Genomic DNA, 23,221 nt, shown 5'->3' with positions numbered 1-23,221 from the left:
CATCCTTAAGACGAAGGGAACCTAAATCAATTACATTTAAAAGGTGATATTCATGGAGCGCCTGGGTGAATCAGTCCGTTAAGCCTCTGACTCTTGATCTCCGATCAGGTCATGATCTCTTGGTTTGTGAGTTTGAGCCCCACATTGGGCTCTGCGCTGAGAGGGCAGAGCCTACTTGGGTTCTCTCTATCCCTCTGTTTCTGCCCTGCTTGCGCTCTAAATCTCCCTCTCAGAATAAAAATATAAACATTATAAAAATAAATAAAAAATAAAAGGTGATATGCAAATTACTTAGGTGAACACAAAAGAAAGTGACATGCATTCTGAGAGCTCATTTTGATTTTTTGAGATCACAAAATCATATACATTTAAAAATATTATTTATTTATTTATTTATGTTTTTATTTGAGAGAGAGAGAGAGAGACAAAGCGAGCGGGGAAGGGCAGAGATAGAGACACAGAATCTGAAGCAGGTTCCAGGCTCCGAGCTGTTAGCACAGAGCCCAACACAGGGCTCGAACTCACAAACTGTGAGATCGTTACCTCAGCCGAAGTTGGATGCTCAATCAACTGAGCCACCCAGACGCCCCTACATTTAAAAATATTTTTAAAAGTTGAGTTCCTGCTCCTCTCAGCTCACACAGCAATAAGACAGTAGAAATGGGGATAGTGTTGATGGTTTTAAGTATCTAGATTTGTTTCTGCTATCTAGAACCTAGATGAATCAGAAAGTACTAAGGACTTATCCTTCTCAGAAGGCAGATCTGATACCAAGACCATTGCTAAAAATGCCCTAAATTTTTTAGAGAAGTTAAGTAGATTATCTTATAGCTAGGGATTAATAGTTTTGTGACTAAATGCCTCAATTGTTCTTCAATGTAGGCGTCACTATACCAACTTCTATATTATTTAACAATATATATGTATGGTTTGCATATGATTTCATCTGGCATACAGAATATGTGAAATGTATTTCTGATAAGGCTATCCTTCAAAGTAGCTTTTGAAATTAAAAATTCCAAAATTCATACTGCTGGTATAAATTCTAACATTTTTAAGAATTTTTTTAGAGAGAGAGAATGCACGAGCAGGGGAGAAGGGCAGAGGGAAAGAGAAAGAATCCCAAGCAGGCTCCCCACTCAGTGCCAGGGCCTGACGTGGGGCTCATTCCCACGACCCTGGGATCATGACCTGAGCCAAAATCAAGAGTTGGAGGCTTAAACCGACTGAGCCACCCAGGGACCCCTAAATTATAAACTATTGAGCTTAGAACAGGTCACTTGAAAAATCAGTAGAGTGGTGGTTTATTCACAATGATAAATTACATTTTTCCAGGACCAAATGTGAGGTGCTAGAGTCCACACACACACACACACACACACACGGACATCTAAAATAGGAAGCCCAGAACTATGAGATACCACCATAGGATGAGTTCAGTGGCCCTTTCTAATTACATCCATTCAAACCTGCCTGCTGGTTAGGGGTAAGAAGGCAGACTGGTCACCTCTGAAAATGAGGATGCCATTTTATGAGAAAAATTCATCAGCATCATTCTAATGAGTTACGGTCTTTGTTGTGAGAAATGAGAAATGCCATGGTCTCACCCTAAAGAACACTAAAAAAGCATTACAAAGAGGAAATTGAAAAAGTAATATATGTTATGGTGATGAGAACAACTTTTTTTCTGATTGAACAGATAGATAAATATTGCAAGCAAAGATCAAAATACATTTAATTTTGCCACAACAATGGATATTTTCTTCACAAAAAGCTTATGAATCATCCTGCACTCATGGACCTCGGACAGGGATAAACAGATGCATCTTTAATGACTCTTGGAGTGGTTTCATTCCCCACCCTTCTTTTTTTTTAGATGCTTGTTTTGTTGTTTATATTAATTTAAATTTAGTTTTGTGGGCTGAATGCCCCACAGCACTAGGTGATTCTAAATATGGGCACTTTCTTGAGCAATTGCCAAACCTTTCCTTCACCAGTTCCAACTGCTCCAAAGAACCTAGAATATTGGAGACCACTGGTCCCCGATTGAAGGTTTTTTTTTTGTTATCATTGCTATTGCTTTCTTTTTTTTTCCCCCTCCCATCTGGGAAGAAATATAAACTATACAGTTCATAGGTCTGGGGCTTCATTTAGGGATGTTTACTAAAGCTTCTAAGGACCAAGGCTGAGTCACACTAAAAGGTGTTCTCCCAAGCAATAAATAACATTAATCTGATTTAGTCCCTTAATCTGGCATCGGCAGGCAGAAGCAGAAATACTTCCCCACGCGCTAGGTGTTTTTTGCTGGTATTAAAACTTACAGTCTTAGGCAAAGCCATATAAAATCTTGCAAAAGTTGGCCTTTCTGCAAAATGATGGCTTCACGACAGTTATGATCCTCTTTTGAAGGGATAGATAATGTTTTAGGAATTCCTTAGTGTTGGCAGCTGCAAAGAAATAAATAGTAGTCAGAGTTTAATTTGTAGTCATTAGGGGACAAGGGGAAGCGATCGTGAAAGAACAGATGTTTCCAGTTCATCCTTAAGAATTCGTCTCTGCTATCTGTCACGTGGAACATCCTGCAGGACAAATATACTGACTCTTAAAACAGGATTGTAAAACCTCTTCAGAGACCTGGAAATTGGAGCATTACATCCCATTCACCAACATTTCCATTTCCTACCATTGACAATAAAGTGAGAGGCCACAAACCGAAACCAAGGCCACAATGGCTTGACGGCAGTTGCTTTTGTAGGAGATGTCACGCGTGCCCTTGTTACAAATTCGCCATGGATTGAACCATGCGTTTTTTAAAATTCCAATGAGGATTCTATAGATAGGAAAGTGGTACCACATTCTTAGATGAAGAGGGAGGGAGCTTTGTGAGAGCGCGGTGGAACTGAGCCCTGGTTTACCACAAAATGAATTCATCCGGATCCTGGTAGTGGAATCAAGATGGCAGGTATCTTACGATTGTGCTGTAGCCATTGAGGAGGAACATCGTGCTATGCAAACAGAAGGTCATTCCCCACCATGTGCCTGTCATTCTTACTCTCCAGTGGGAAACCAGCAGTTTCAGTGTATGTTCTTGGGGACCAGAGGTCCCGATGGATCTACTTCAACCTATTCCCCTGACTTCTTCAGGCATTAAAACCAGCAAATCGCTTTACAATCAAAGTGATTTTATTTTGGGGCGCCTGGGTGGCTCAGTCGGTTAAGCGTCCGACTTCGGCTCAGGTCATGATCTCTCAGTCCGTGAGTTCGAGCCCCGCGTCGGTTTCTGTGCTGACTGCTCAGAGCCTGGAGCCTGTTTCAGATTCTGTGTATCCCTCTCTCTCTGACCCTCCCCCGTTCATGCTCTGTCTCTCTCTGTCTCAAAAATAAATAAACGTTAAAAAAAATTTTTTTAAGGAAAAAAAGTGATTTTATTTTATTTTTTTCCAATATATGAAATTCAAAGTGATTTTAAAAAAAAATTTAGGGTCATCAGATATTTTTCAGACTCCCCAAAGCTAGAATAGTGCCTGGCACAGAGCGGGCGCTCATTAGTGGGATGTAGAAATCAAATTTTAATAATATTGGCCTTCTTCTAAGATTAAACAAAAACACCTGCTACTTTTCAGGAGGAAATAAAAACCACTTGCAATGAAGGGTGAATTCAGCTGTCCAGTGAGCATGCAAATAGTCAGTCCTCAAAAGCAGGGACTGCGGGAGATCACCTCAAGCCACTGATAACTGCAGCTGTTTTCCCAGAAGGAGAAAAGAGCTTGCAGGACTCATCAATGGCAGGGGCTTTAGCATTATATAATTGGTGCCATCTTGACCGTCCCGCCCACTGGGAACCTGGGCTTTCTTCCTCATTGGCAGGTTGCTGGTGCCAGAGGCAGCAGGATTTACAGAATGTTCTTGTTAATCCAAAAAGAAAGGATTTTCACAAATTCAGATGGCCGGGTGATATCCTGGTCTTCTACCTGACAACAGGTGGTATGACCCAGTGCTGGGCACACAGCGGGCCCCCGAAACGATTTGCAGAGTGAGCGAGTGAGTGAGCGAGTGGATATGTAAGGGATCAGTTTGTGCATGAAGCAAATCCATGAATAAAACAACACCCTTAATTTTGAAGCCATTCAGAGTAAAGCAGAAATGTTCAATTGCCTGGCTTTTCCGGACAAAGTTGAAGAGCTTTTATCCCTTTGCTAGAATCATCTACAGTTACCCCCCATCCTCCACTCTTTTTGACAGTGAATGTGGCCAATATGTCTGTATTATCTCTTCATACAAATATACTTTCAATACGTAAAATATTAATATTTGTATGAACACCCAAACTCATTTACTCAAAGCCTTTGAGTATATACTAACCATAAGTGATCAATTTCCAAGGAATGGTCATGAACTAAAGTGGCAAGTTCTCTGTCCATTTCCAAAAGAATCTCTCCAAATTTCACTTCCCGTGCCTAAGGAAAATGGCATCTAGTGCTGAAGAGTCTTTTTATTTGGGCTTTTCTGGGAGAACCTTTTCTGTATCACTGGGTATTTCTTTCCAGTCATAGATAAAGCCAGTCCACTTTTGATTCCACATCATGCCCAATCAAACCTTGAGCTGATATCTTGCAAAACTGACTCTCTCCTCTTTTGTCTTCCTCATGCCTCCTTCTAGTTAAGAAATGCAGAGTGGTAGAGGAAAAACAGCACCATGGAGAAATAAAGAACTCCCAAAGAATCCAGAGCTTACCTATATCTATCATTTAGTAGAGTAGAATAAATCTATCACTCAGATACAATTTGAAAACTTGAGTTGAAGGTGGACACCTATACTATGTTCGAGACAAGGATTCACTTCCTGGACACTGAGTCCTGCCCACTAGTCACTGCAGGAATAATCCATTCTGGCAATTCCAATGACTCCACTTAGTTCTTATATCAACATATGATCATCTTGTGCACGTTTAATTTAGTCTTTTGATTATACTCTGGATCAAAATTTGTATTCTGTCAATGTTTCCTAATGCTTGAGTGGAAACCCAAATAAAAGAGAAATAGAAAATGTCACATTTCGAGGTGCCTAGGTGACTCAGTTGGTTAAGCATCCAACTTTGGCTCAGGTCATGATCTCACGGTTTGTGGGTTTGAGCCCTGCGTCGGGCTCTGTGCTGACAGCTCAGAGCCCAGAGCCTGCTTCCGATTCTGTGTCTCCCCTTCGCTGTCCCTCCCCTGCTCACACTCTGTGTGTGTCTCTCTCTGTCTCAAAAATAAATAAACTTACAAAAAATTGTAATGCCACATTTACAGTAAAATATGCAAGAACAGGTATTACAATGCATCTTAAAGTAAAAAATTCACAGCAACAACAAAAAACCCCACCACACCTGCATTCAGAGTATGGAGTGTGCCAGATTCAGTTGTAGTGTTACTATAATAGGAACTGTCAACAGTTCAGAACGTGGCTGCGGCTGCTAACTTCGTTTTGCCAAAGGACTCAAGAAGGATTCAGGTCCAATAAGAATGATCATTGTATCAACTGAGTTGACTCTTACCTGGGAGACCTGTCAGCTCTCTGAGATGTGGAGTTTCTTCCACAATGTTTGCTGCTACTGGGCCGCATAACCAGGGTTCTGGCCGTGCTCTATAAGCAAATCATTCCTATAAGACACCTTTGGAATTGACACGATTTTTCCTGTCTTAGATCATTAGGATCGAGTGGGATCCTTTTTCCCCCTGCCTTATCATTTGGAATTGGAAAACAAAGGCCTAGCCATTAGATTTCTTCTGTCTTCACAATTAAAGACAGTGTTTGAGAGTGGGCTTGGGAGTTTGGGGTAGGCTTGTGCTAATTAAAGAGAAGAGAACAAATGGAGACCCATAATGCACATCTTTATCGTACCTTATAAATACCACTGATCGCTGATGAGAATAATCTTGCTAAGATATTGCCAAAAGACTACGTCAAAACTCCTCCTGACTCTTCTGACCTTCCCTTGTGTTCGGTAGATTACTGTTTTCTCCTTTGGTGGGCACTGGATTTCCCTGTGGTTGTTTTCAGGTTTTCAAAAGCTTCAGTAGAATTTCAGCAGCAAAGGCCTGGCAATAGTTTCCATTTTCAAGTGGGTGGAAACTTCCACAATTAATGTTACACCTAGAGGCAACTACCTCCCCGAACTAAACTGAATTCATAGTTTATGGGAAAGTGTATATTCTGCTCACAATTTTAAATCCTCCCATGAGTAGCTTGATAAATCCTCTCTTCTCTCCCAAATCTCTTTCTTGCCTTCATTTCTCCTTTCCCTTCCATGCATTCTTAGTTAACAAAGTCCTGTGTCCCCTAATTATTCACCCTTAATGGTTAAGGTAAAGGCAGTTCCTATCTTTACCTGTTTTTAAAATTATAGATAGGAATGGCTTAGAAAATACTCGCTAGTAGTCATGATTAAGTCGTGCTTATTTTTTTTAAGTTTATTTCGAGAGAGATAAGGAGAGAGAGTGTGTGCATATGCACAAGTGGGGGAGGGGCAGAGAAAGTGTGAAAGAGAGAGAGAGAGAGAGAGAGAGAATCCCAAGCAGGCTCTGCACTGTCATCGCAGAGCCTGACGTGGGGCTTGAACTCACAAACCATAAGATCATGACCTGAGCCAAAGTCAATGCTCGACCAACTGAGCCACCCGGCCGCCCCAGGTCATGTTCAATTTATACAAAACCACTTAACTATGGGCCCTAAATACTAAAACTGGAAGAAAACCAAAGAGACGGTACATTCTTCTCACACGTGCCCCTCACACATTCAGGGCTGAGACAGCCTGAAAGGGTGGGAGAGCAGGATCTCTTCGTCGCATGATTGACGGTATCCACCCCCTTCCCACAAAGTTGGGGAAAGAGGACAGAACGCTATAAGCATTAGAGCCTCTCACTGTCTCTGTCAACCTTCCCAGTGGCCACAGGCCATCCCATCCCCTTGGATTTACATGCAGGCTCTTGCCCCACTACTTCTCTTAGGCACTCAGGGAAACGCAGTCTTCTAAGGTGACTGTAATCTGATCCCTCTGTCTTTCCCTGTTGGAATGATTCTCCTCTCTTCAGCTGGCTCTGTTCCTGACAGGCTGAGGTGGCAAGCAGACAGATGGACATAAAAATGGCCTTTTTTTTAGTGAACTGTCGTGAGAAGGCCTCTGCTCTCTGGGCCAACAGATGGCTCAAGCCAGCAGTCTCGTGAGGTCTTCTGAGGCCCAGCTGGAACCTTCCAAGGGCACATGGCTATGGGCAATGTGTTTTCCTCCAGCTGCACACTCCCCGGTCAGGGATTAGTTTTCTCCAGTCCACTCTTCGAGGCTATCTCTGTGATGCTGTTCCCCAGGGGGTCCTGCGGGACAGGATTTTAAATGGCTCAGACCGGTGATAACGGGTCCAGGGAAACACTCACACGTCTTTGCCTGCTCTCGGTGGGAGTATAGCAAGTGCCAATGCAGCACAGCCCTCTCTCTCTGTAGCTCTCTCTGTGTTTCTCTCTGTCTCTGTCTCTCTCTCTCATCCCTCTCCTTTCTCTTCCTTCCTCTTCCTCACTCTTCTGTCTTTTTCTCTCTTCCCTCCTCTGCTCAAAAGCACAACCTCTCACCTTTAGAATCCTCAGGTGTATGTTCCCCAAACGTGAGGGGACAATATTTACTCAGCCACCTTCGTTAACCTGGAGGTGAGAAGAAACTCCCCATGCCCCATGCCCGGGAGTGAGGAAGACACGCAGGATTTCCAAACTTTTCTGTGTCCTCTGAGATCTGGAATTGTCTGGCTGGTTTTCAGCATACGAGTCTGGTCCCTCCTTGAGAATGCAACATCTACTGAACGTTGGTGCTTCTATGGAAACTTCCAACTTAGCATTCTATTAAACTACTGTCTTCTGTTGCTCATGATAAACTGCTTTCATGGTGAAATCAATACGCAGAAAAATACAAAGGAGCTTACACAAATTAGTGCAAATGCCAGGAGTTACCACACAGGCACGTAAGCAAAATCAAGTTGTGAATGAACATTTATCGAACACCTATTTGGTCAGTCAAGTAGTATACGGTGATTTGTGTACATTACCCTATTTAGTCCTCATAATACCCTCACAAAGTGGACATTATTATTCTCATTTAACAGATGACTATCCTGAGGTTCTAGGAGGTGAAGTAATTCACCAACAATATCCCGCTGGTTAGTGGCAAAGCCTGGGCTTGAACTGGCCAGTGGGGAATTTTATTCCTCTATATGCATATCCTAAATTCTATTAAGGAGAATTACCTTCAATGGCTATTAAGATTTTAGAGGAGAGGATTCTTTTTATTGCTGTCATTGCTATCTTTGCAGCATCAGGTTTCATGCAAATTATCCTTCTCTTAATGTGACTGAATGATCCTGACACCTCGAATTCTTCACTCTTGTCTGTGAGTGTGTTTCCAAAGTTGAAAACCAATAGTAGAGCATCCAGGAGGGATCCTAATCCTAACTGACAGTGGGAAACAGTGGGTAGGTAGGTCTTCCCTGGAGGGGAGCACCTCTCAATACCCATAACACAAGTGTCCAGATGTACACCTTAAATTCTTTTTCAGAGTTGTTCATTAAAGAACTACGTGTCAGCCATTTTTTTTTCACATCGGTCTAAGATAATTTGTCTCACATCCTGGACTTCAACGATGCCACCTTGAGACACATTGCCATTCCCTATGCCCATACCCAAGCCAGACATTGTTAATCACTGGTGATGCTGTTTTTTTCCTGAACCTTAGAACCTTCAGAGTTCGAGGAAGCCATGGCCAACTGATTGGCGTTGCCTGCAAGATTAAATCCAATTGTCTTTGGTTGAAGTGTTTTCCTCTACTGAAGCTCATCGGCTTCCCTTCATGCCTTTCTCATTCTCTGGTTCAGTTTCTCTGCTAAAGCTCCTCTCAACATCCACACCTCTCTTTTTCCCCATCTTGGACAGAACCAAATGCCAGGAGGCATGAGTTTGCATCTTGGAAAAATCCATTTTGTTTGGGGAATCATTGTATTCTCCTACTTTTCTTGGAATCAGCATCCTAGCCAGAGCTTCCAGAATAACTCTAAGTGGGTTTAACCTTACAACAGGAGCACAGTGAGACTAAACTCAATGTGTTGTATAAAGACAAAACCATCCCTTAAAGAAAGAGACAGAATGGCTGTTGCCGGGCCAGAAAGAAGGGGAAGATGATGGGCTGTTTCCGTCCTGGTGATCGCTCACACCAGCTCCCTCGCTCTCCAGGGCTCTTTGTTCAATGCTGGTGTTAACAAAAGCCTCTTGACCGAAAAGTGCTGAGGTTACACAAATATTTGGCAAAGAATTGTCTCTGCTGATGGATTGGAGATGCTGAGAAAGTCACCGATTTACAACGTTGACGGATTTCCTCTTCTTAAAGATATGAGCAACAAAATTACTTGTCAATTTGACATCTGCAAACACATTCTCCGTCGCAGAGTTTAACGGCGTGTCATAGACAATTACGACATGTGGCCCATCAGACGACTTGTCTGGGTGCCCGGGGCTTCTGTGATTCCACCCTCAGCTGCTGCTGATGACACCACATGCGGGCAGCGAATAAATTCAGGGCATGTTACCCTCCATCAGTTCAAATCCATCCCTACTGAGTACCTCAGCCAACCTGAAGTCCATAAGGCCACGGTAATGTAACGCGGTGACCCTGAATTGCTGAGGTTTGCTACAGTCCCAAGATCATCTTTATGATGGCTAAAGTCAGAATTGTGGCTGAATTAACAACAGTCACTGTTGTGTGTAAGCCACCCCAATTTTTATGGAAACAGGGATACATGTGCTGTTTTACACCAGTGGCCATCTTAACGATATTTTTTAGGTGGTCCTGTGACACAGGCTTTATTCTCAGTTTTGGTTTATGCTCCCAACTCCTCTAAGGAGAAAGCCAAGGGGACATGAGCAGCAACCACCAAATAAGTCCCCTGTCAGAGAGGGCAGAACTCCTTTAGGTTGAAAGTTATCATTCCAGTACCAGTAAGGGCCTCAGCCTGGTTAGAGCATTCATCAGAGATGAGTCATTACTGTGAGAGCAGGGGCAAAGACATCGGGGATCATCGCAAACGATGCCTGAGCTATTTGCTGTGGGATTGATGGGGCAATAACTTCACTCACAAATTTCTAATGTTGCAACCTAGGCATAAAGTAGGCCACGCTTTTTGAATTGAGGTGGAAGTCCACGAATCCAGACACCCCCACATCAAGGATTCATGGGGGCATTTTGTGTCGCACTTGGACACCTACGATAGCAGCGTAGCAACTGATCTGTGGTCCGTAGTCTCTCGCTACTTCAGTCCATTCTCTCCACACCTTTGTGTTCCTCCCCACCCCTCGAAAACCATCACTGAAGCCCCTGACCCAGGAATTGGACCCTTCCCTGGCAACCTGTCCCTGCTCCACTGTTTCAACCCTCTTGCTTGAAAACTAGTCAATGCCTCATCCCCCATGTTTCCCACCTCCAGCTGGTCTCTTGTTTGGAGTAGGTTCTCCACTTTGCCAAATCCCACCCAACCCTCAAGACTTTGCCCCACCCCCATTTCTTCCATCATGTCTTCCTGACCACTCTCATCGTTCTTCCTCTGATATCACTCATTCATTCCTAATAGTTCTTTGAGCACCCACCAGAAGGATATATAGATTCTTTTTTTTAATATTTTTTAATGTTTATTTTTATTTTTGAGAGAGAGAGAGAGAGACAGAGACAGAGAGTGAGTAGGGGAGGGGCAGAGAGACAGAGGGAGACATAGAATCCGAAGTAGGTTCCAGGCTCCGAGCTGTCAGCGCAGAGCCCGATTCGGGGCTCGAACTCACGAACCGTGAGATCAATGACCTGAGCCAAAGTCAGACGCTTAATGGACTGAGCCACCCAGGTGCCCCAAGAGATTCTTTTTTCTCTTACTTTATTGATTTATTTTGAGAGAGAGAGAGAGAGAGAGAGAGAGCTCAGGGAGGGACAGAGAAAGAGGGAAACAGAGAATCCCAAGCAGGCTCCACGCTGTCAGCGCAGAGCCCAACCCACGGCTTGAACTCATGAACAGTGAGATTATGACCTGAGCCAAAATCAAAAGTCAGATGCTTCACCGACTGAGCCACCCAGGTGCCCCCTGGATACAGAGATTCTTATTGGATAGTCCCTGCCACTTTGTGGCACATATCATTTCTCTGTCGAATTGTTAGAATCTTGGCATGTGATGTACCCATCTTCTTGCTTCCTCCTCTGCCCCCAACTGTCTCTTCTTGGTGTCCTCCATGGTGTATGACACCACACTCTAGGTAGAGAAGGGTCCGCACCCATTAGTTTGCTCCACCAGAGTCTTCAGCATCTGCTAGGAGAGCTGGAAGTTCTCTTGTGCAGCTGATGCCTTGCTCAGGAGTCACAGCCTGCTGGCCTCGTTGGCTCAGTGACACATCCTTCCATCAGGAAATCCTTAGCACTGGGAGCCAGAAGCTCAAACTCGAAAGGCTGGTCTTAGGGACTCACATGTCTCAGAAGCATCCTCTCTCTCTTTGCCCTCGAGTCAGAGCTCCCCTAACACCAAACATCAGTTTTAATTTCCGGATTCACTTGGCATATGTGCAGATATGGATATTTCCCTTGACTAGCAAAAGGCCTTTAATTTAAAGTACAATTTCCACAAGTAAAATCGCCAGTTTTGGGCAAGGGCCAAAAGCCTCACACCATGGCTGCTTAGGCGTCTCTGGCTTCCTTATGGAGATCTCTCTGGAGTCAGGATCCCAGGTGGCATCTGGGTGAGATCTGTGGAAATGCCGAGAAGAATCAGAGCCAACCCAAGCAGAATAGGCACGTCTGGGAATTTTTAGACGACACAGTGTGTGATCCTCTCTACCCACCATGAGTGGGAGATAGTTAAAATCAGCATGTGGTAGTGCACTGGGGAATATTAGAAAACTCGCCACGACGGGACACCTGGGTGGCTCAGTTGGTTAAGCGTCTGACTCTTGATTTTGGCCCAGGTCATGATCTCATGGTTAGTGGGTTGGAGCCCCTCAGAGGGTTCTGTGCTGACAGTGTGGTGCCTGCTTGGGATTCTCTCTCTCCCCCTCCCCTGCTCATGTGCTCTCTCTCTCTCTCTTTCAAAATAAATAAACTTAGGGAAAGACTCCCACAATGCACTGCCAAGTTTTTGACATGCTGAGATGGTCGCTCCAGCGCCCCTGCAAGGGGAACAAAAACGAGAAACTCATGGCTTCACAGAACGCTGCCCACTCCCGCCCCCCACCTGGCAGCCAAACCCTCCTTATTAAAGGTCCTGGCAGTCATGCAGTTCCAGATCCCTCTGGCTCGGCCACTAGTGTGCCCTACCCTCAGCAAGTGATGCTGGGGCTCACGAGAGAGAGGAGCCGGTGGGGAGGAGACGCCAGTGACACCATGTTTTAGTAATGTCGAACACGGTACTGGGAGCGAGGCTGCACTCAGGGGAAAGGCTCGGGGAGTCGTTTGCATTCGCCTTTCTTCTTTCCACCAGGAAAGCAGGCAAAGCGGCTCATTACCGCGGAGGCGAGCACAGACTGGTGTCAATCTTCTCGGGGCACAATGCCTCCCAGCCTCTGTGTGCTCTGCAGCTGTCAGGTGCCGCGCCTCGCTCCCAAGCCTTCTCCCGTCTTAGACGCACACTGGCTCCTCAACACGGTGACATCCTGCCTAAAATAGAACCCACAGCCCTGCCCCCTGAATGCATCCGGCTTCCACAGGCCTTCCAGCGAGGCCGAACCCGTGGGGTGGGGCTTCTCAGGCCTAAGACACGGGGAAGCCAGAGGGGACAGGTGAGCGCAGGTGCGGGACAGGGGGCCTGCTCCCCAGGCCTCCCCACACTGCCCGTAGGGTCAGAGGAACAGCCTGTGAATCCTGAGCTGCTCAGAGCAAGACCACTCATCAAGAAGGCACTTATGTGCTCTAAAGGACTGATGCGGACCTGACCTTGCAGCGCTGATAGGGCGCGTTCAGGGCCATGATGCCGGCGGGACGTTGCAGGTGCGCTCAGCGAGACTCTGGAGCTGCAGGCTCCCCAGGGACCTGCGCACCACTCTCGCTCTGGAAGTACCTTCTGGATCTTCACTGGCAGTAAGACAACTGCCACCGATACTTAGGATTCACACAGCGGCTCCGGTGGTGCTGCTCCACGGGGGCTTTGGTGGTGGGAACAACGGCCAGTGGGGAGGGGCAGTTTCTCCGTCATCATCTCGGTCACTGAACGGTGCGGGCTTGCGGCTCTTCCAGGGTCCTCGCTGCATCCGGGATCCCGAAGGTAGCTGAGTCTAGACACCATTCATTCCGAAGACATTTACTGAGAACCTATGTCCGAAGCCCTCTTGGAGTACAGTGTGGGCAGGAAACAGAATCATTTATAAACTCAGACCACAGGCAGCCTATTGCCTGGAGGAAAATTGCAAACGGAACACAGTTCCCTCCCTGACAAGCGGGTCCCCTCCTGTGTCCTCCATGTGGTGGGCGCCAGGTGACATAATGGAAAACCAAGCATCCGGGGGTCAGCCGGACCTGGACTCCAGCTCTGTCACTTACAAACTCTTCCATCAGGTGACAGGTAGCCTCCGTGGTCTTATCCACTTAAAGGGGGCGGGACTGACGCCCACTTCATAGCTGTTGTAAGAATGCGAAATGAATGAAACCATATACATGAGAGCACTTCCTGGGACAGTATTATTAATATGTCCTGGTGGCCCCCAGGCCACATTACCACAGTTCACATCTGGGAGGGGACCCTGGAAGGTGACTCAAAAGATCCTGTGCTGTACAGGAGGAAGCATCCCACCACCGGTCCCGTGACTCCCCCAGGAGAGTCCATAAGCTGGGGAAACATAGATCATATTTTCGTTTTGCAAGGATTAAATTTGTCCCTAGCAACACACAACTGTGATCTATGTTTCCAGGCCTCACAGACGCGCTGCACATTTGCTGCCCTGCCCGCTGCTCCCTTTGTCCTTAGCACAGTGACTGGGTCCAGCTGGGCCCCTCCTGCTGGACACTCCACACCATCCCTTCACTGAAGCCAGAAGCTACCAGATGCAACAAGAAACCTCTGCCACCGGCCACCGGAGCCTTGAACCTCTAACCCTGAGGACCCAGTGTCAAACCCATTGTTTCAAATGCACGTTTTCAAAATTTCTGTCCTCAGTTGTCATGTCAACTCTATTTTAAGAGTTTCAAACATTTGTTTATGATTCAGTTCTCTCAAGCCCTCAGAAAGCTGAGGCTCTTGGACTGAGCTGGTAAGCGGCACAGCTGGCAATGGAATCCTGTCTCCCTGACCCCAGAACCTGGGCTCTTGACCACCATGAGCACCAGGATGCTGACGCCCCAGTTCCGGTTGGGATGTCAGGGACTTTGAGCGAGGAGCAGGGTGTTGGTAGAATAGAGGAGAGTGAGGCAGAGGAAAGGGTATGTGTTTGAGGTGCTCCTGTGGGTTAGGGAATGTGGCTCCCCAGTCAGACGAGGGCCTTGGTTGCCATGAGATGTCCATCTTCTATCTGGTTCTAAGACAAAGTAGACATCTTGCTGTCTCTGGCAGAAATCCCAGGTTTATGCCCTCACTGCAGCTTGATTTTACTTTTAATAAGATGCTTCCCCCTTCCTTCCCATGCACTTGACTCGTGTGCTCATCCCTCCCGCAGACGCTCATGCCCTGCGCTGGCTTCCCTACCCACATCTCCAGATGTGTTCACAGTCTCTGAATTCGCTCTCGGGAGCCACCTGCAGAGAGCAGGGCGTGAATTGTCTTCAGTTGCATGCGCAGACTCAGGACAGAGCCCAGCACCTCACCTTTGGGCCTGTCTCTTGCAGATTATTGGGACCATACCTCTGATGCCGAATCCAGGGCCATCGAGCCAAGCAGCGAGTGGCACTCAAGGCCTGCAAGTGCAGCCCATCACCCCCCAGCTCCTGACCAACGCCCAGGGCCAGATCATTGCCACGGTCATCGGGAACCAGATCCTGCCAGTGATCAACACCCAGGGCATCACGCTCTCACCCATCAAGCCCGGCCAGCAGGTAACCGCTCCACATCTCCTTCCCACTCATCCTCTGTTTGGTCTCAGTCAATGGAAGAGTCATTTTTAAATCACAAAATATGGAATCCCTGATCCTACCATCTCAATGATTTTAAAAGGCAAGGTGCTCTTTTTTCATCCTTAGAGAATATGGGTAAGGACTAAGTAGCTCTCTAAACTGAAAATACAAATCTGTTAAATTATAAACAGAGACAGTGGCCTAAAATTCAATAGGGATGTGTTCTTGCTTTGACATTTGTGATACGTAATTTTCAGACAGTTTTTAAAAGGGGTCAAGAAGGAGCCAAGACCATTTATGTCCTAACTGTAAATGAAAAAAAAAAAAATCACTCCATCATGCACTAAAGCAGAGAACGTCCTGTAACAGGACAGGTGTGTACAATACACAGAAGTGGGAGTGACACACAGCTTTGTCCAAAGAGTTTTGAGTTCTCACAGAGAAAATGGTTTGGGGACTGACTATAGTTGGACAAAGACGGAGTAGGAGTTAACCAGGCAAATAATGGGATCACAACATTCCAGGCCATGGGAACAGCAGGCCCAAAGGCAGGGAATGATGAAGGAGGATAGAGGTTGGGAGACGGAAGAAAGGCTCATGTGATTGGAGCGCAGGGGCAGGCTGAGGGCCGTCATGGAAAGGGCTCCATGATCAAGCTGAAGAGGATGGTCTTTGTCTCTGTGTGATCTTGAACACATCACGTACAGTCGTTGTGCCCCCTGTTTCTTCACCTGTAAAATGGGCCTAACCGGTCCCTATCTCACAGAGCATTTTGTGAGGACTAAATGAATCAACATAGTGGTTAGTGCCTGGCCCACCATGAGCACTTACATAGTCACGAGGATGGTGATGATCATTTACCCTGCAGCCCCGGGAATCTGTCCAAGGTGTTTAAAGAGAGGAATGATATGCTCAGCGTTATTTTTCAAGAAGACAACTCTGGTAGCAGATGGAGGTTGAGCCGTAGTGATGAAATGTCTATTGCAAACAAGCCACTTAGGAGGCGACAGCAAAACACAAAGAAGAATTTATGAAAGCACGTACTGGTAGCTGAAATAAGGGTCTGGATTATAGTAGCGCCCGGGACAGCATCTGAGAGTCACGAGTGCATACATTGTAGCTGAAAACAAATCCAACGTCCAGAGAAACCATGACAAGAGAAGGAAGATCAGGAGAGCATGAGGGGCAAGAGAAGAAAGAAAGACAAAGCAAAGGAGTCACTTTGGGAGACATCAGCTTTTAAGGTAGGGAAGAGGAAGGGAGAGGTAGAAAAGGTGGCTGAAAAAGGAGGAGAGGAATCCGAGCGTAACAATCTAGCATCCAAGAGTGTTTAAAAAGTAGGCAGTGGTCACAGTGGTCGCAGTGGTCGCAGTGTCGAATGCTACAGGGATGAAATCAGGCAAAACAACCGAGATACCTTAATCCCTCTGTATCTTTGTTGTACCATTTAAAAGTCTGAATCCACTCTATTTGAAACATTTTGAAACAAGCAGCTGGGGGAGTGAAGAAGCACAAGTTGGGCAAGGCTAAGATCCAGATGTGCAGTTGGAGGATGCGCTAACAAAAGAAAGGTGATGGGAGGGGAAGACGAATACTCCCAGTGGGTGCAAGACTTAGTAGATGGCCTTAGGAGTTGTTGGAAAACCGTACAATGCAAAGCATCTAGCAAGGAAATAAAATTCAAAGGAAAAGAAGAAGAAAGCACTGATAAATTCTTCTTCATCTGCAACAAAGTAAAAGTCTCTCTCCAGAGACCTCGGCCATTTGGCTTCTGATCCAACCACAGGTACATCCCATTCTTGGTGGCACTCAAAGGCTATGCTTGGAAAATCCATTTGCTTGTTCAATAACGATTTTTAAAAATCTGTTGATATGTATATTTATGGACCACCTACTATTTGTCAGGCACAGTACCTGGAAGCTGGGCTAGTCGACATGACAGATAACATGAGCCTTTCCTTCATGGAGTTCATGATCTAGCGAGGAAGATGGACATTCATCAGAGACTCGCACAAATATGTACCTAAGATCCACAGTAAGTGCCATGAGAGAGTAGCAAGGGGATCTATGAGCGTGTCTGGCAAGGAGACCTCGCCCACTGAGGGGCAAACGCCAGGAAAAACCAAGCCAGGTGTGAACTCACTTCCCAGAGACAGAGACTCTGGTCTCATGCCCTTTGGTTCTGCCTCCAAATCTAAATCACTGCCGGGCGGAAGTGGGGGCAAGTTTCCCAACCCCCCCTTCTTCCTCAGCTTAATCACAGGCACTGGTACAGTCCCTGCCAAATATATCACTGAGAACTTCCTTCCCTTCTCCCCACTCCCGAGATCTCTCAGCTAGTTTATTTATTTTACGTAACATCTACAGGGTGCCGTTGGATCCTCTACCTTCTACGTAGGTCCCCAGATAAGCCAAGAGCCTCTACATTTTATTGGCTTTTTAAGACCTATTTCTATCTGTTCAAAACTATGCTAAAATTATCTCTAGGGGGAGAAAGGAGATTGGCCTCTTTTCATACAATCTGCTAACAACTATTCCTGTCAGCAAAGCCAAGTTGTAAATTGCCACGAAGGTGATGAATTAATTATAAATCATTAACATTTAATACAAAGTAGCTCTCATCCTCACCTTGGATGTCAGAAGAGAGTGTTTCGGTGATAGACTCTACCAGTTACATACAATTGCGGCCCTAGATTTGAGGCAATGCAGTTTTAATCCAGGAGAAGGACATAGCCAAGAAATGGCAAATGTTGGCGCCATTCCTCCACTCCTTGCCCAAAGTAAATGTTGTTGATCCCTTGCCACAGTCCCTCTCATGAGCACAGATGCACCTCAGGAACATTCTCACACCACACCTGTTGGTCCCTAGAACAAAGTTCATTTTCGCTACAGGATCATCTTGTCCTCTACTGGTCTAACCACCATGACCATCTTCTTCACTGTAGAATTGGAGACCTAGCCATTGGGAAGAAACAGCCAGGCCCTTGTGTGTGGAGGGGATGCCTTGCAAATCCAATTTGTATCAGTTACAACCAACATCCCAGAGATCCGGACTGTCCTTGACGTACATACACATGCCTCCCTCATGTATGTGTATATGGAGAGAACACATGAGCACAGCTGGAAAAGAGTGACATCCGAACGTCCGGAATCTCCCCAAGTCACCGCAGGCACTCCCCGGGCAAGTGCCAGTGGTCTAGTCTAGTCCCAGAAAGATCAAGGGAACCAATGGTGAACCTGGTCAGAAATATCAGGAAATGGTAGAAATAAATGCAGGACTACTACTCTTTCTTCTTGGCATCAGCTCTGAAACAATTTGAAACACCTTGGAGCATATAGTAAAGTTAACAAGTTGGGTGAATCGACAGGAGGTGCACTAGTCTGAGTCCTGGATATAAAAGCTGGGATTCTGAGGATAGCGGATCATAAAATGCCCAAGAGTCCAAAAGTAAAAAGCTCAGAGCTGGAGGTATAAGGATAGTGGTCTTCAATTTTTTCTTTAAATATAACCCTTTACATTGAAGAAATATAATACAGACAACCACTAAAAAATAAAGGATTTCTATCATACAGTAGAGAAGTTTCTCAATTTATTTTTTCATGTGATTTATGACAAATGCTTGATCTCACAAGAGCATGGTTCCAACAGTAAAATACGCCATAAATTACAGGAACAGAAAGTTCCCTGACTCAACACTCAGAAGGGAGTTCACTTCAGTGGAGTGAAGCACACAGCCCTTGGACCAGACAACCTGGGGTGATTTGTTTTAACTTAATAAAAATAATTGCATCTTCAATTTCATTCTAACATCTGCCTACCGTTAACTAAAGGAACCTGAAGATCTAAGAGTCGCCCATCAACTGCTCCTGATGATGCTTTATTCCAATGATAAAAGATTGAGATCCTGCAAAGTGACCATCTGAAATGCAAACAAAATATTTTTTAAAAATATACCAAGATTCGATAGCCCTACATATAACCTTCACAGAATCACATCAGAGATTCTTGGGGAGCAGTTCAAGAGAATAAAATTCAGAAAAAGACTAGATAAAAGAAGAGACAGAAAGATGGAAGTATGTTTCTGTGCATAAAAAAAAAAAGAAAAGAAACTACTTAATACAAATATTTGGTGGAGCTTGAAAGTAACCTTTTGTTCCCTCCATGGGACCCTGCAGCGCTGGTGAATTATGGTAAACTCTCCCACCAAAGGGAGAGTGTCCCAGATCCCCCAGGTTGCCCTTCCTACCCTGTGACCGTGAACTCATAACCTCTCCATAAGCAGCACAGACGTCATTTTTGTGTATATTTATTCTTCCCTTGACTAAATTCCAGCAGAAGGTAGTGGGAGACATTTGAAAGAAAAAAAAATGTTGCAATTTGGAAAATCAAAGCGGGGAAATTTTCCAGAAATTAAATGCCATAGCTATAATGCTTGGAGACTGCCATCTATGAAAACACTCAATTTCTCCTCAAAAAGTAATCTTGGTGTTAACAGGAAACCAAAAGAAATTCATTTAAATTGACTCCCTGAGGCGCTTGGGTGGCTCAGTTGGTTAAGCATCCGACTTCAGCTCAGGTCATGATCTCTCGGTTCGAGGGTTCGAGTCCCACGTCAGGCTCTGTGTTGACAGCTCAGAACCTGGAGCCTGCTTTGGCTTCTGTGTCTCCCTCTCTCTACACCCCTTCCCTACTCATGCTCTGTCTCTCTCTCAAACAAAAATAAACATAAAAAAATTGTTAATAAAAATAAAATAAATTGACTCCCCAGAATGCCATCTGATTACCCAAATCCATCCATTTTTTTTCCCAAGTAAATACAACATGTACTCCCTTACCTGTTTTTGAAAATCAACCATTTTTCCCAGCCCCTGCCTGAATCCGTGGTTCCCAATTTTTTTTTCTTGGAACCACCCAGAATGAGACATAAATGAGGCATCTCCACGTACCAGGGTGGCGGTACTAGATGGATGAAATGCATATCAGTGACTCCAACACAAAACAGCCCTTTGACCTTCCAGCCACACAACTGGGCATCTCGTCCTTCTGGTCTCCCCTTGTCACTCCCTGTCAAGCCCAGCCAACAAGCTCTCTGCACATGCTGTGCCCTGGCCTGGAATGCCTTTCCCACCTTCTCCCTCTGGAGAGCTCCAGCCACCATCCTTCCATCCAGGATGCCTCCTTCTCGAAGCTTCCCTGCATTGTTCCCTCAGCTCTGCTTTCCCCCTGCTCTATTCATTTTCATCAGCTGTGCTGTCGTTAGGACTCTGTACCTGAAAGGCAGGAGCCAGAATGGCGGCCTCATTCCAGACTCTGCCCGTGGTGGGTGTTCAATCAATTGTGTTAGGTTTAATCGCTGCCCAATTAATGGGAGTTTTCCTCTCCAGCATCCCAGAGCCATGCTTCCAGAGCAGCCCAGCTCAGGCCCTTCTGTGCCTTTCCAATTCCGTGTGTTCTGTCAGTTTCCAGTATGTTCCACGTTAACGCCTCTAGGCAAGCTTGAGAAGAGCTTCCACATAGCACTGCCTTCTCTATTCATCTCTCTCCAGAATGTCAGCACCTTCCTCTCGCAGCACTCTCTCACCTTATTATCTCAACTACATTTAGTCCCTCATTTGCTGCCCTGCTCTGTCTCTGAAGAGCCCCAGTTGTGTGTCTCAGGCTTGTTTTAGGACCATGGTGGCCTTCCCTGCCTGTGTCTGGATGTCTTCCCTAAATCTTGCCCCCATCCTGCCCTCCACACCTCCTCCCAGCCTCACAGGGCCTGGTGTGAGGGACGCTGCTATCAGCCCTCTTTCTTGAGCCCACTGTACTCAACTCTCTTGCAGACAGGAAGTGTCTGAAGGAGTCTAATATCTGGGCTTCTTCCTGCTTAGGTTAAAGAGCTGTTTCAAGGTCACAGAGAGAACTAGAAGGAAAATCCAGAGAGTCTCCAGGACCCTACCAAAAGGATAGCTCCCTTTTTGCTTTTTTCAAACTTTCCAAAAGATAATTCAAATCTCCACTGAATGTCAGGTTTCAGGCCTTCAAAATGTTTCAAGTTAGCCTGACCTGATGTAAACCCTAAATCTTCGCACATCTAACACCGGAGCTCCTGTCCTACCCACAGTAGAGTGAGCTCCTCAGTAACACTCAGGCATACATTACGTCCTCCTCGTTCTTGAAGGTTCTTACTAAATCTGGGCTCTGGCTTCTCTTCTCTGGACATAATAAATCCACTTCCTTTACCCTTTTTCGAAGAGAAGCTCCTTCCAAAACCTCTTGTGGTCCCCCAACCATCAGCTTCACCTGGGAACTTGTTAGAAATGCAAATTCTTGAGCCCCATCCCAGACCGAATGCATCAGACACTCTGGGCGAGGGTGGGGGCACATTATCTGTGTTTTAACAGCCCTTCCAGGTGATTCCGACAAAAGCTAAATCTTGAGACCCACTGACTTAATTTCTCTTCAAACTATTATAAGGTACACAGTACACACTTGGAAAAATGCCAACCAGCGCGGGGAGGGAGAATCATGATGTCCCCCTACATGCTCTCGCTTCTGCCAGAACCCTTGGGGTTCTGTTCACGTTCTCATTGTACCACATGGGGATTTAGCCTGTGGTTCATTATGGCTCCCTCCCATTTGTAAAAGGCCAGACCTGCTCCATTTTGCCTTGGCGTAATTGGAGAGATTTTCTCTCCCCCAAGTTAATCTCTATTTAATCCCATTTGAATTTTACTGTTTATATGCATTCATTTTTCCAACTTGTCTAGCACATTCTACACTTCATTCCATTTTCCAAGACACTTGTCACCTCCACTTATTTTTATGGCAATTGTGGATTTAATTAGAAGGTGCTTTATTCCAGGAACTAAAACGTTATTGAGGATAGACTGTGCGACACATGGAAGCTATATGGGGACCAGTGGCACAGAAAACGACAAAGTCTGGGAAGCGTGCTCATACTTGAATTTACTTTTGCTGAATACATTAAACACCCAGCAATTCCAACCAACACAAACAAACCCACAAAGGCCGCCTCTGAAAGGCAACAGGAATCCTGTTCTTTCCTGTGTGTCATTTCCTGTGCAAGATGGACGTTCCTTCCTCATTCCCCGGGTAATGCAAAGCCCCGGGCTAATATCAACTGCCCCCTTCCCTCTCCTTTTTTGTTGAGTCTGTGCTCTCAGCCTGTACGAGACCGCTTGGGCTGCCATAACAAAGGGCCACAGAGAGAGAGGGTGAAATTTATGGTCTCACGGTTCTGGAAGCTAGAAGCCCAAGGTCACTGTGTCAACACAGATGCCTTCTCCTGAGGCCTCTCTCCTTGGCTTGCCAGGTGTCCTTTAGCATCCTGTGTCCTCACATGGGCTCTATACCAGTCTGTGTCCTAATCTCTTCTTTTCAGGACACCAGTCACACTGGATGAAGCCCCGCCCTACTGACCTCATTTTAAGTTAATTACCTCGTTGAAGAACTGATGTCCAATTATAGTCACATTCTGAGATACTGGAGGTTAGGACTTTAGCACATGAATTTGGGGTGGGACACATTTCAGCCCGTAACACAGCCTACTTACATCTGACTTACATACAGCTCAATAAAAGGCAAGAAAGTGATTATTGGAACTTATGATGGAAATAAATTCCAGCCCCTTTCGGCAGTGAAGTGAGGGTAAAGTGAATATATAGAAAACATGGTCAGATGAACATGATACTGACTGAATAAAGTAACTTTCGGGTACTACAGATAAGCGGGACTGATCAGGCAAAGGACAGTCTGTAGGCAACTCCACTTGAGATGTGTCCCAAACTACACCAAAATCATCATGCTCTCGCCACCTGTGACTACCATGTTTCCTTTAAAAATATGACATTTTAAATACTTTGGGACCTGTAGGAAAGAATCCTGAACTCAAAAAATACTTACATTGTCATATTGAACAAAACAGATTATGTTCAAAATGATAGATCATCATCTACATTTGTGCCAATCAGCTCTCCCGGTGTGGCTCACCGTGACCAATTTGAGCACATCTCATTTGCTTCCACACCGCCCAGTTAGAGCTGCCTGCCGTCTCCCTGACTCATCGCTGTCTACAGTGGTAGACAAGAGTAGGGTGGCCGCGTGCCTACAGGAAGGAGGGCTGGCGCCTGGGTCA

The 23,221-nt window shown here is 45.6% G+C and overlaps 1 protein-coding gene across 1 annotated transcript in view; it reads left to right on the top strand.

The window, feature by feature from the left end:
• Window positions 1-23,221, top strand: part of POU6F2 (POU class 6 homeobox 2) — a 387,072-nt gene that overhangs the window by 342,012 nt on the left and 21,839 nt on the right. Inside the window, exon 6 of the mRNA XM_043588527.1 lies at window positions 14,856-15,062. Within this exon, the coding sequence (XP_043444462.1) occupies window positions 14,856-15,062 (207 nt within the window). The remainder of the gene's footprint in view (window positions 1-14,855; window positions 15,063-23,221) is intronic.

Source organism: Prionailurus bengalensis, chromosome A2 (assembly GCF_016509475.1).
Source record: "Prionailurus bengalensis isolate Pbe53 chromosome A2, Fcat_Pben_1.1_paternal_pri, whole genome shotgun sequence".
NCBI classification, from domain to species: domain Eukaryota; kingdom Metazoa; phylum Chordata; class Mammalia; order Carnivora; family Felidae; genus Prionailurus; species Prionailurus bengalensis.
Note: the sequence above shows the minus strand (reverse complement) of the source record. Positions and strands in the feature narration are given on the sequence as shown.